General features: G+C 41.7%; 2 protein-coding genes across 4 annotated transcripts in view; both read left to right on the top strand.

The window, feature by feature from the left end:
* Positions 1-11,118, top strand: part of LOC131679395 (cyclin-Y-like protein 1) — a 51,625-nt gene extending 40,507 nt beyond the window's left edge. For all 3 annotated transcript variants that reach the window (XM_058960111.1, XM_058960110.1, XM_058960109.1), the window contains one exon: positions 6,019-11,118. In XM_058960111.1, coding sequence (XP_058816094.1) covers positions 6,682-7,707 — 1,026 coding nt within the window. In that variant the 5' untranslated portion in view covers positions 6,019-6,681 and the 3' untranslated portion in view covers positions 7,708-11,118. The remainder of the gene's footprint in view (positions 1-6,018) is intronic.
* LOC131679695 (uncharacterized) lies at positions 2,524-4,505 on the top strand. Its single transcript, XM_058960431.1, has 2 exons — positions 2,524-2,741; positions 3,683-4,505. Exons 1-2 carry the CDS (start codon positions 2,524-2,526, stop codon positions 4,503-4,505), a joined length of 1,041 nt encoding a protein of 346 aa, XP_058816414.1.
* Positions 11,119-13,038: the final 1,920 nt, after the last annotated feature.

Here is a 13,038-nt window from a genome sequence, read left to right as displayed (position 1 = left end):
CTCTCGAATCCCATGTTACTTCAAGAATTAATCGGCAAACTCCCGGCAGATCAGAAATTAATGTGGGCTGGGTACAAACGAGGGATGTCGAACGTTAATCTAAAAACATTTTGTGACTACATGAACGGCGTCGTTCAAGACGCATCGAGCGTTGTGCTTTTTGAACCGGACAAAAGGGCAATTGTCAAGGAACGACTGAATCTCAGAGGGTGGTCTAATGCCCACTTGCCTAGTACCAATGAAAGCCTGTTCGTTCCGGAAAACATGGAACAACATGATTGCCTCATGTGCAGCAAACCTGGTCATCGTCTACGCGACTGCAACGACTTCAAGGATCTCGACATGAACGAAAGATGGTATAAAGTTCGGGAACTAGGCCTTTGTCAAAATTGCCTGTTCGGACATGGACGACGATCTTGTCGTAGCAGTAGTTGGTGTAACATTGACGGATGCCAATACCGTCACCATCCTCTCCTACACTCTGTTAGGAAAGTCGAGACCATATCAACAACGGGGATAGTAGAGAACCACACCCATCGATATCTCGAATCCAGCCTCCTGTTTAGAATTATACCAATGACCATCTACGGGAAATCCGGTACGCTCGATATATTTGCCTTTTTGGATGAGGGGTCATCGCTTACACTTTTAGATGAAGATGTGGCCGCCAAGCTTGGTATCCACGGCAGCGTTCAACCTCTCTGCCTACATTGGACAGGAAATACATCAAGACAGGAAAAAAATTCGCAAAGTGTATCTTTCGAAATTTCAGGTGTAGCACAAGGTAGACGTTATAAAATAGAGGACGCTCGGACCGTAAACAATCTTAACCTACCAAATCAGAATTTTCACAAGGAGGAAGCCGCGAAGCGGTTTGAACATCTGAAGCAGATTCCGCTCCAGAGTTATGAGAACGTTTCACCCAAGCTGCTGATCGGGATCGACAATTTACGACTAGCCTTGCCGTTGAAGGTGAGAGAAGGCGACGGATCGGGCCCAACCGCAGTTAAGACTAGACTTGGTTGGTGTGTGTACGGTCGACAGAGTGACGTGTTTTCAAAAGCGTATAATTTACACGCCTGTAACTGTACGACTAACAGCGAACTACACGATGTAATGAAGCAATTCTTCGCGGCAGAGCAAGAGACCATAACTCCGGCTACCATTGTAATGTCGGTGAAAGATCAACGAGTCCAACAACTTTTAGAATCTACGTGTAGGAAACCGGTTCGAAACCGGTATGTTGTGGAAACAAGACAACATTACGCTTCCAGATAGCTATCCTATGGCCTTTTCTCGTTTGAAATGCCTCGAACGTCGAATGTATCGAAACCCGGATCTGAAAGAAAATCTGCACCGCCAAATTCGAGACTACAAGGATAAGGGATATGCGCATCTCGTAACAACGGAAGAGTTGGCGCAGGATGATCCGGAAAGAATCTGGTATTTACCTTTGGGGGTGGTTTTCAACGCCAAAAAAAACAGGAAAATTACGAGTTATTTGGGACGCTGCCGTCAAAGTCGATGGCGTGTCATTGAATAGCGTTTTGCTGAAGGGCCCGGATCAACTGGCATCTCTCCCAGGTATACTCCTTCGTTTTCGGCAGTATAAAGTAGCTGTGAGCGCGGACATTCAAGAGATGTTCCATCAGGTATGCAATCGGCAGGCCGACAAACACTCGCAGCGATTCCTCTGGCGTGATGATCCCTTTCTGAAGCCTGATGTTTATATGATGGACGTAGCAACATTCGGTGCCACCTGTTCTCCGGCATCTGCTCATTTCATTAAAAACTTGAACGTGGAAGAACACTCCAAACTGTACCCAAGAGCAGAGCGAGGAATCATCGACAGCCACTACATCGATTATTACCTGGATAGCTTTGGGAGTGATGAAGAAGCTAAACAGGTAGCTGAGGAGATTCGGCTTGTCCACCGCAATGGCGGATTCACACTTCGTGGGTGGCGTTCAAACAGCGATCAAGTACTCGACTATCTAGGAGAGGCAAATTCGGGGAGTTACAAAACCCTCAATATACGAGACAACGAACGAACCGAAAGAGTCCTTGGGATGTTGTGGACTCCACTGCCGGACGAGCTCCATTTTTCTACACAAATGAGTGAAGAAGTACAGATGTTAATACACAGCAATAATCGACCGACGAAGCGACAGATATTGCGTTGCGTTATGACGATGTTCGATCCGCTGGGACTGTTGGCACCATTCTTGATCCACGGCAAGGTGCTTATGCAAAGTCTGTGGCGTTCTGGAGCAGATTGGGATGACAAAGTGGATGATGATGCCTTTGAATTCTGGAGCAGGTGGGTTAAAATGATCGAATTTATTTCTACCGTGCGAATCCCAAGATATTATTTTCACGAAGCATCTGTGGAAACATATACCAATGCACAACTACATATGTTCGCTGATGCTAGTGAAACCGCATACGCTTGTGCTGTATACCTGTGGACGATGGACAACAATGGAAATCCGCAATGCGCACTAGGTTGCCCCCATTAAACCCATGTCGGTCCCGCGACTAGAATTGCTAGGCTGTGTGCTAGGAGTGCGGTTGATGAAGTTTGTGCAAGATTCTCTCAGTGTTCCTATAGTCAAACGAACGTTGTGGACGGATTCAATCACCACACTATCGTGGATACAAGCGGATCCACGTAACTATCGACCGATTGTGGCACACCGGGTAGGAGAGATCCTTGAATCGACGAGCGTTGATGAGTGGAGGTGGGTCCCTTCTAAGTCAAACCCGGCTGATGAAGCAACCAAGTGGCCCGTACTTTAACGAAGAGAGCAAGTGGCTTGGAAGATCGAACTTGTTACATCTCCAGGAGGACGAGTGGCCTTGTACAATAAAACTTACGGTCGCCACAAGTGAAGAGATGCGCCCGTCGGTGTTCCATCACGTAGTAACTGAACCTCTCATGTCCTACCAACGTTTCTCCCGATGGGTAAGGATGCATCGCACGATGGCCTACGTGCTTCGATTTCTAAATAATATTCGGCAGAATCACCGAAAACTGTCCGGGCCTTCAAGCCGCGCGAGAAGCCATCCTGAAACAAATACAGTTCGAAACGTATAAAGATGAGGTAATAACGTTGCGGAATAACAGAAGTCTACCTATAGATCAAAGAAAGTCGCTAGAGAAGGAGAACGTACTGTACCAATTCATGCCGATGCTAGACGACAAGGGCTTGTTGAGACACAGTAGCCGGGAACGAAAGGCGACATATTTACCGTTCGATACGCGTTTTCCTATTTTACTGCCGAGGGAACATAAGGTGACGACACTCTTAACTGATTGGTATCACTGTTATTATCGCCACGCTAACATGGAAACGGTTTTCAACGAAATGCGACAGTGTTATATAATCCCAAGACTTCGAACTTTAGTACGGAAGGTGTCACAGGCGTGCCAATATTGTAAAATTCTTAAAGCACAACCGAGAATCCCCCATATGGCTCCGTTACCCTCGGCGCGTTTAGCTAATCACGTTCGCCCGTTCACCTATGTATGAATAGACTATTTTGGTCCACTTCTGGTGAAGATTGGAAGGTCAAGTGTCAAACGATGGATTGCTTTATTCACTTGCCTAACTGTCCGCGCTATCCACTTGAAGATCGCTTATAGCATGTCTACCGCATCATGTATATCGTGCATCAGAAGATTCGTTTTTCGTCGTGGATCACCGATTGAGTTTTTCACAGACAATGGGACCAATTTTCAAGGAGCCGATAGAATTCTTCGAGAGCAGATTAACCAAGGACTGTCGGCCACATTTACAAACACATCGACCAAATGGACCTTTATTCCACCTGGAGCCCCGCACATGGGTGGAGCGTGGGAGCGTTTAGTACGCTCTGTTAAAGCTGCTATGGGAGATGCGTCTGCGGACGGCAAGCTTGACGACGAAGGACTGCTTACTTTGGTAACGGAGGTAGAGTGTTTGGTGAATACGAGACCCCTGACATACTTGCCGCTTGACTCAGAGGAATCGGAAGCGCTTACACCAAATCATTTCCTGATAGGCTGTTCCAGTGGAGTTAAGCAGCCGCTAGTTGCTACAAACTGCCAGCCAAAATCCCTACGCGCGTCCTGGGAGCGAATTCAAGAGCAGCTGAATGTGTTTTGGAAACGCTGGATTAAAGAATACTTGCCAGTTATTCGGAGGCAACCTAAGTGGTTTAGCGAAACGCGAGCTGTTAAAATTGGCGACCTGGTCTTGATTGTCGACGAGGGAAAACGCAACGGGTGGCTGCGCGGACGCGTGATTGAGGTAATGGGCGACAATGAAGGGAAGGTTCGCCAGGCTGTCCTTCGAACTCCGAGAGGTATTCTACGACGATCAGCATCAAAGTTGGCGGTGTTGGACGTGGGCATGGAGAGTGCAGTCTCGGCTAATAGCAAGATGCACCCGGGGGAGGATGTAAACGCATCTGAGGATCCGGCAACCCTGATCACCGATAACAATCAGCTCGCCAATCTATAGGTTAGGAACTTGAGCAAACGTCAAAGGGAGCTAGTGAAACGACAGAAACGTGCTAACCATTTTGCTGCTAAAACCATTATATTCTGTAAAACATAACTGTGGGGCGATTGGTGCACCCCCCCGGAGAAAGCGAATAAAAAATCAGTTTTCAAGTGACTACCCGATGATGCGCACGCATCTACGCGTTTCTGTATTATTAAATTTGAATAAAGTTAATTTCTGATATTCTCAACCACTCCTTACCCTCTTTTCTACATAACTTTAAAATATCTAAACTTAAACTAATTTGGTTTTTTTATCACAGATAATTTTCTTAGTTAAAATTTTAAACACCTCATTTACTAGACCGTAGGAACAGTGAGGCCACTGAAAAGTATGTAAAATTTAATTTAATTACTACTAATATGAAAACTTATACCTATACTTTTCTAGTTTTGAAGCTAATAAATATACGGCATTCAAAAATCGGTGCTACGCTTCTTACTGGTCTACAACAAATAATAGAGCTTATGCATTAAATCCCGAAAAGCTATTCCTATGTAAACGTTTTATACCAGAAGTTACTGCGAACGATGAATAATAATATTTGCTCGAAAAAAATTACTCACAAAGATAATATTAAAACAAAAATTTGTATCTAATAGTTCCGAATTCCTGTTAAAAAACTATAAGATGAATTTCATTGGCAACTAAATGTCAGTAAATCAATAGAAAATAAGATTCTTATTATTTATAAATGAAATCAATTTTAAATTTTGTCATAAAATATAATCTTTTGCGACATGATCATATTGCCCTTTAAGATTGCTCATATTGCCCCACAAAGTTTTTACCAAGCCAAAAATCGATCATTACAAACAACGATTATTTTCAAAGATTTTAAATTTTCTTCGGTACGTTTAATTACTGCATGTGAAGAATATGTTCTATTCTACCAATAGAGGGAAATTTGGCATTATTTGTATGTTTTGCTGCAGATATATTTGCCTTCTACCTTAGGGTGCTCATATTGCCTCACTTTCCCCTATTTCCACACAGAGGCTTCGCGTTGATTTGTTTTTCTGGCCATAAAAATGTCTATAACTTCAAAATTCAAGATTCGAAAAACTACGGGAAGAATATCGCGTAACAAGCGACTTGAGTGTATAACAAACAGGAGAAATTTCTTGATCAACCGCAAAATGCGATTTATTTATTGTTTTTTAATTATAGAGGTTTTAACCTTAGGGTCGCTCGCTTCTATTCGGGTTTGAGAAATCTCTTTTGGAAAAACCTCAATGTACAAGATTGGGAATCGAACCCAGGTGAGCCGCGTACAATCAAATCGATTTACCAACTACGCTATACCAGTCCCACCAATTTATTTTTGTGTTATATCAATATGTAAAATATTTTCAAAATTTTATTCCATCGCAATTACAAATTGAACTTATTCAACTTTATCATAGTCAATACCTATTTCTTGCCAGGAACATACATATGAACTGATTTTATTTTTTTTTTCTACTTACAGAGTTCTTGCGTGGATTCTCCATTGTTCGTAGAGCCTTACCCAGTACAATTGTATCATAAAAGGAAGCTACACAAACGACAAACGCATAGGAATATCCCTACGCTGCAAATTGCTTCAGAACCAGACCCAGTCGTAGAATTCAAATCACAGAACGCACAACCGTGAATTGTATTAGGGATTTTGGTGCCACTTAAACGCAAGAACGTTTCTTATCCCAGTTAAGTCAAAGTTAATGTTTGTGCCCAGGGTGCTATTTGGTAACAACTGTTTAACACATCTAGGTCATACGAATCCAGTGCCAAATTTTACCGGTTAAGGTTAGAAGGCAGCAAAAATAAAGGCAAAGATAGGATATGAATTTTAGACATAATACCCAGACAAAACTACTAGTCATATATTTTACAAAATAAAACAAGAGATTTGGTTACGAACGAAATATAGGTATTGGGATATTAGTCACCAGTAGGCACAACGAGATTTTATCAGATTTAGCACGGGAACGAAAGAATGCCAAGATAAGTAATCGGAGATAAGCTGTTTACAAGAAACGTTGATAAGGCAGTAAAGCGAGATAGAAGCGAATAAACTTTTGCGAAGATTATCTCTTTAGCATGCTGTAGGCTAGTTCGGTTTGATGTGTTGTGCGCTATAGACTACACGGGAATGGGTAACAAAAATTCTTGCTGCTCGTATTCGAGTCCTCCACCAACGCGGAAAACTAAGGAAGCGCCTGTGTTCGAGGAGCATTTACCCGAAGGGGAACTTTCGACAAACAACTTGCAGCACATCTCGGAGCGAGAAGGTGACGATGGGGAGCACGATCCGTCGGTTGACCCCTCCGCGGGGACAATGTTCCTGGAACGATCCAAGCAGAGTTTAGAGAATGGAATGACCAGGAAAAGGTCTCAGCACCAGATAGCTCCTCAGGGTGGAACCGTACTGAAGAAAAGTAGTTCGTGCTCGACCATTTACTTGGATGATTCAACCGTATCACAACCGAACCTCAAAAATACAGTGAAATGTGTTTCACTGGCAATTTACTATCACATCAAAACTCGCAACAGTGAGCGAAGGATAGATATCTTTGACGAGAAACTTCACCCGCTGACTCGAGATCCGGTGCCGGACGACTACGACCTGCACAACCCGGAGCATCGGCAAATCTACAAATTTGTCCGAACGCTGTTCAACGCCGCCCAACTGACAGCAGAATGTGCCATCATCACCCTGATATACCTGGAAAGACTACTGACGTACGCCGAGCTTGACATTGCACCATGCAACTGGAAACGAATAGTTCTTGGAGCCATCCTGCTCGCGTCAAAGGTGTGGGACGATCAGGCTGTATGGAACGTGGACTATTGCCAGATCCTGAAAGACATCACGGTCGAAGATATGAACGAACTGGAACGGCAATTTCTCGAGCTGCTCCAATTCAACATCAACGTACCGTCTTCAGTATATGCTAAGTACTACTTCGATCTGCGAACGCTGGCTGAGGCTAACGAACTTTCATTCCCCACGGAGCCCCTGTCGAAAGAACGGGCCCAAAAGCTGGAGGCCATGTCCCGGGTTATGCAGGACAAAGCGACCGCGGAAGCGCTGAAAAACGGTATGAAAAAGTGGTCCTCCATCGATAACATTCACCAGCAAGGCAACGTGCGGCGGAGTGTTGCCATTCTGTCGTGATTCCCCTGGACCGTGGACGTTTGGTGTTTGCGTGTTTTGTGTACTGTTCATCCTATGCCAATGCTGGCGATAGTGTCATGTTAAGTAAGCAGCAGCAACAGCAACAGCTGGTACGGTTCCGCCGTCTTGTGAGGCCAATTTTCGTGATGTGCATCGAAAAGCAGAGAGAGAGAGAGAGATAGAGGAAACAGTAGAACCAGTCGAATAAAGTTAGTCTATGTGTGGCGAAGAATCGGAAAGCTAGATGCAATTTTACATGTATTTTATATGTATTTTTATGAAAGACAAAGTAATCCAAAATCAAAGCAAACAAAAAACCAACGCAAACTATTTTATACTAGATCCTTTGTGAACACATGAATAAAATTTTTACAGTTTATCGCATGTATTTATGACCGCTGAATGAGTATTATAATCTGCGAGGAGACCTATTTTTTCGGCGCTGTGTTGCATCTTTCAATTGTGTTAATGGAGAATCTGAAGAGTGATAGATACTGTTGAGTACTATCAGGTTGAAGACTCGAATACCAAGTAAAACGTAAATGATATTTTTGTGTTATGATATAGGTACTTTTAGTAGTTAACGAAATATATAGCAGAACATCATCGAAAGATAGACGAAGGACCTTTAAGTTAAAACGTCTACATTCTACACAAATAAAAAACGAAAGATAGGATTTTGATTACATTTTGTTATGATCATCTCATTGGGTGTAGATATAAGTAATGCTGATCATACGCACACTGGTGGTGTTTTTGTTTTTGACGTTGCACTTGCCTTCTGTGGCACACATAGAGCTATCATTTGCGATAAAGGGGAAGCCTTTCGATCGTGATAATACTCTGATTTTTCGACGAAATACGCGACTAAAATGCATTAAATTGGGGTACAATTTTCGAGCCAATCCCAAATATGACAAATTTAAACCGAGCAATGGGCGGAAAAATGTAATACATTTCAATTGACTCCAAATAGTTAATAAAATTGGTTTGCGGTCCTAGATTCATCCTAAAATTAAAGAAAAGGATTCAGTTAGGTTGTTTGCAAAAAAACTATAACGTTTTTAAAACCATCATATTTTTTAGATAAAATGTGAATATTTTTCAATGTAGGGGAGTTGTGAACACCGCTAAGCTATAAATGATAAAAATGTGCTTACTACTGTTAAATGTGTCTACTGTCATGACGTCACTTTCTCAGCAATTTTATCCGAATTATACCCCAATTTGAATCGCCCGCTGCCGCAACCGCGAATTCAGGAAGTTTAGCGTGAATCAATTGTCAATGTTCATCCAGAATTTTCATGAAGATTGTGCAAAGGTTAGCAATAAAAACTGCTTTTTTCAGTTCCAAAGATGGCCGATTTTTAAGCTTTCTCTGTTGAACCTTAACCCCTCCGGAAACCGTTCAGAAATGCCAAATAGAGTTGATTATCAGCACTCTATTGTGGTTATCACTGGCAATTAGCAAAAATAGCGAAAAAACAACATAGCGACAAGATTGTGAAACCGCCATTTTTAAGATTTAACCTCTTCAATTCCGCAATGCTACAAAAATATAATTTGAATTGATTTTTATATGAAGTGTTTGAGCGACTATTGGTCTTGAACCAAGGCAAAACTTAGTAGGATGCAAAGGAATCGAGTTAGGAATCAAAAAGGCACACTAAACAATAAATTAAATGGGTACCAAAAAATAGTAACAAATAATTTCCAATTTTCGGTGGTGGTGAAGCGGTGAATAAATCCATGAACTGTTAATTCATGACCGTCCAATTCCTGACCAACAGGGCCTATATATTGCTTGATGATTGTTCTAAAATGGGCGCATGGATCTAACAGGGTATATTTTCAATTTTTTTGCTATTTTGAATTGATTCCGTCGCATGCTAATCTTCGGTGAAAAGCACAATATTTATTCATGCCAATGCTCAGTCTCCGTTTTACCGCACTGTCCGTTAAAGTACAACGTTTCAATGAAAAAGGAGCACATCAATACGAGCAGCGATACAACTGGCAACTGACATACAAGTGAAATTTTCAATATGTATAAGAAATAAAACTGGTTTTGAAATTATACCAGCAAGTAACAACTTGCCACTAGCCGGCGCTAAGATCGATCAGCAAACTCTATAAGGGCGTTGCGTGCAAACTTGGATACAATGTTGATTATTGCATGCAAAGTTTGTGTGATGGTGATTTTCAACGTATTTTAATTTAAATGTTTACAAAGGTTTGTCAGGAAATTTTGTTCTAGCTTATATGTCTGTTCTCTGTGGTGACACTTAGCTTAGCTTAGCTTACGCAGACTGCCCTAGTTGCACTTCGCTAATATCACGACCGCTCGAAACGAAACTGAATCAGGATCCAATCCCAACCGCTGTCAAAATATATGAACTTACGGCGGTTGGAGCTCAATCATTTTCTATTAATTTTCAACTCCATTGGCGATGTGAATATTTCTCCATTGGGGCACTGACTAGGTTTTTCGAGCTAAAATACATAATGCACACATGAACAGCGGTGTTTCGATCAAAAATTGGTCAAACAAGAATGTGTCTAAATCGGTCAAACTTTTTATTAAAAATCAAGTTGTTTCTTTTGAAATTTCAATTTTGAAATTCAATTCAATGCAAAATAACAAAAAAAAATATTCACTCAAGCCTTCTTTTTAGCGAATGCGAATTGTCAGGTCTGTGGATTGAATCCCTCCATCAAGTTTTGCACAGTCTGGTCACTTTCCTCGCCGTAGAACGCCAATTTGCTTTAAAGTGCAGCTCGCTGAGAACTGTTTTTTGCGTCTTCGTGAGGCTTCGCTTGACGATTGTCCAATATTTTTCTATTGAGTTAAGCTCGGGTTTGTTTATTTATTTCTTAGTCTTCGATAGTTTACACCGTACACTCATATACTAATTCTAAATCTAGACACTTTAAGGCACATTAAAATCGAATTTATCGTAAACTTCGTTAAATAATCGGCAACATGCATCCAGTGGGTTGTTTCGTCCATATTGAATACGATGGGTTGGTATAGTCGAAAAAGTTACGCATGTCGGGTCTGTCTCAGCAGGGAGTACAATCGAAGTTTTTTAATCAGTTCAGCACAGTCGATAGCAAAACGCTGAGACAACTCTCCTGATCTCCAGTGTTGGCAAATGAATAAGCCTGTATCGATTGTTGTAGGAGGGGAAGATGAACAGGATCTGACTACAGACGCTTTATATCAGCCCCCTGTCAAGGACGACGTCTCTGTACAGCCAGCATCACTGCCATGAAAGGCAAAACATTGATTTTGAACCGAATGATTAGAAGCTGTATTTAGTTACAAAATGTCGATTTTCTGAATGATATGATATTAAATCATCCCACAAGATGCAAAACGTCGTGTGGAATGCTTGAATATCGAGCATAGTGCCGAACATAATTCTTTGTTTGGGGCTTTATAGCTATAACGCCCCATATATGTCGGTCGCTGTCAAACTCCATATGATGGTATAGGGTTGCCAGGGGGCTGGTTTTTCTCTCCGCACGTCTGTGATATAAAGCAGCCTCCTGGCAACCCTATACCATCATATGGAGTTTGACAGCGACCGACATATATGGGGCGTTATAGCTATAAAGCCCCAAACAAAGAATTATGTTCGGCACTATGCTCGATATTCAAGCATTCCACACGACGTTTTGCATCTTGTGGGATGATTTAATATCATATCATTCAGAAAATCGACATTTTGTAACTAAATACAGCTTCTAATCATTCGGTTCAAAATCAATGTTTTGCCTTTCATGGCAGTGATGCTGGCTGTACAGAGACGTCGTCCTTGACAGGGGGCTGAGAAAAACAGTAAAACTAGCAACCATGAATGTAAACTGGCATCACGGAAGCTCCCATAAGCTTTGCATAGGCTTCCTCTTGTACTTCCCCTTTCAAAACCCTCATGCTCGTTTGGCTGCAATTTTTGACACTTCTGTGTCTGTGTAGAAAGTGTCTGTAGATCTGACCAAGGTGCAGACGAAGAGCGTAGCACTTTTACACACTTTTGGTTAATATGAACGCTCTGGTACTGTGCATACTTGAGCAGCGTAATCCGAGGTGCTACGAACGATTAAGCGGTAAAGCGTTTTAAATCAGTGCACGTCTACGAAGGATTGGGTGTTCCTACGAATAAATCCCAGCATCGAAAAAACCTTGGCGGTAGTTAGTGCCGACTTATTGCAGCGATTTTTAAGGGGTTATATACAAAGTTGGAACTCAGAAAATCAAAAAAAAATTATTGAATATTCTGAAAGTATATACTTTTGAAAATATCTGTGCGAAATTTCATTCAGATCGGAGCACTAGATTTTAAATTACAGCTGTTTGCAGCGCACTGGTTCTTCTATGAATGAAGTGGACACCAAATTTTTGAATTGTTTGTATTTACATCGTGTGCTTGAACGGATCATTTTTCATCAAAAGATTTTCGATTCTTTGCAGTGAATTTTTGTTTAAAATTTTGAACACAACAAAACTCAATTTTTGGTCAACATGTTTTTGGATTTCAGTTGAGCTGTTCGGCTGGGAGAGCGTTCACCGCAAACCTCTGCCCAAAACATGATTCAGGGGATTGGCCATAATTCCGATAACCTGGAATATTTTTTTATATAAAATTTGTTTTTTTATATCTTCGATAGTCCTACCAACGAACAGTCTTTCGCTTTTTCAAATAAAATTTACATAAAACACTTTTAAAAAAAGCACTAACTTAGCTGAATTTTTCGCCACAACTTTGTATATAAGGGTCCATTGATAAATTACGAAACGCTTTTAGGGGGGAAGGGGGGGGGGGTTGACAAGTTGTGACATAGGGAGAGGTGGAGTCAGCTAGATCGTTACGTAACATGTTTTCACCGAAGAAAAAAAAATCTCTAGGAATTTGTTACGTAATAGGGGATAGGTGGATGGAGAAATTTGTGACAATTTTTTACATGGGTGGAGGGGGGTCCATCTTGGGCAATTTTTGCGTTACGTAATTTATGAATGATCCCTAACCCCTTAATGCACTCGGAAAGACACAGTCGTTGAATGATCGGTTAAAGCTAGCAATGGGAGAGGCAATGGACGCAGCGCAATTTTCGAAGAAGAGAGGAGGTTATCTGTCCGGACCAGCGTCCAGCACCTTTTGAAGCGATGGTTGTGAGTTTTTTGATGACTTCTTGTAGGATGGAAACTATACGTGGAATGGCGAGGCTAAAGAGACGTAATCCGTTCAGGTACGATTCCGACAAGGGTGGTGAGTTATTACTTCGGACCTTTCGAAAGAGTGACGAGAACAAGTTTTCGGTGTTTGT

The sequence above is a fragment of the Topomyia yanbarensis genome, chromosome 2, assembly GCF_030247195.1.
Source record: "Topomyia yanbarensis strain Yona2022 chromosome 2, ASM3024719v1, whole genome shotgun sequence".
NCBI lineage: Eukaryota > Metazoa > Arthropoda > Insecta > Diptera > Culicidae > Topomyia > Topomyia yanbarensis.
This window is presented reverse-complemented; position numbering and strand designations above follow the sequence as displayed.

Excerpts from the sequence above, each read along its gene's own strand:
- LOC131679695 (XM_058960431.1), top strand. The coding sequence starts at position 2,524 with ATGTCGGTCCCGCGACTAGAATTGCTAGGCTGTGTGCTAGGAGTGCGG. Across the intron at positions 2,742-3,682 it reads ACGAGCGTTGATGAGTGGAG|ATTCGTTTTTCGTCGTGGAT; the intron begins GTGGGTCCCTTC and ends GTGCATCAGAAG.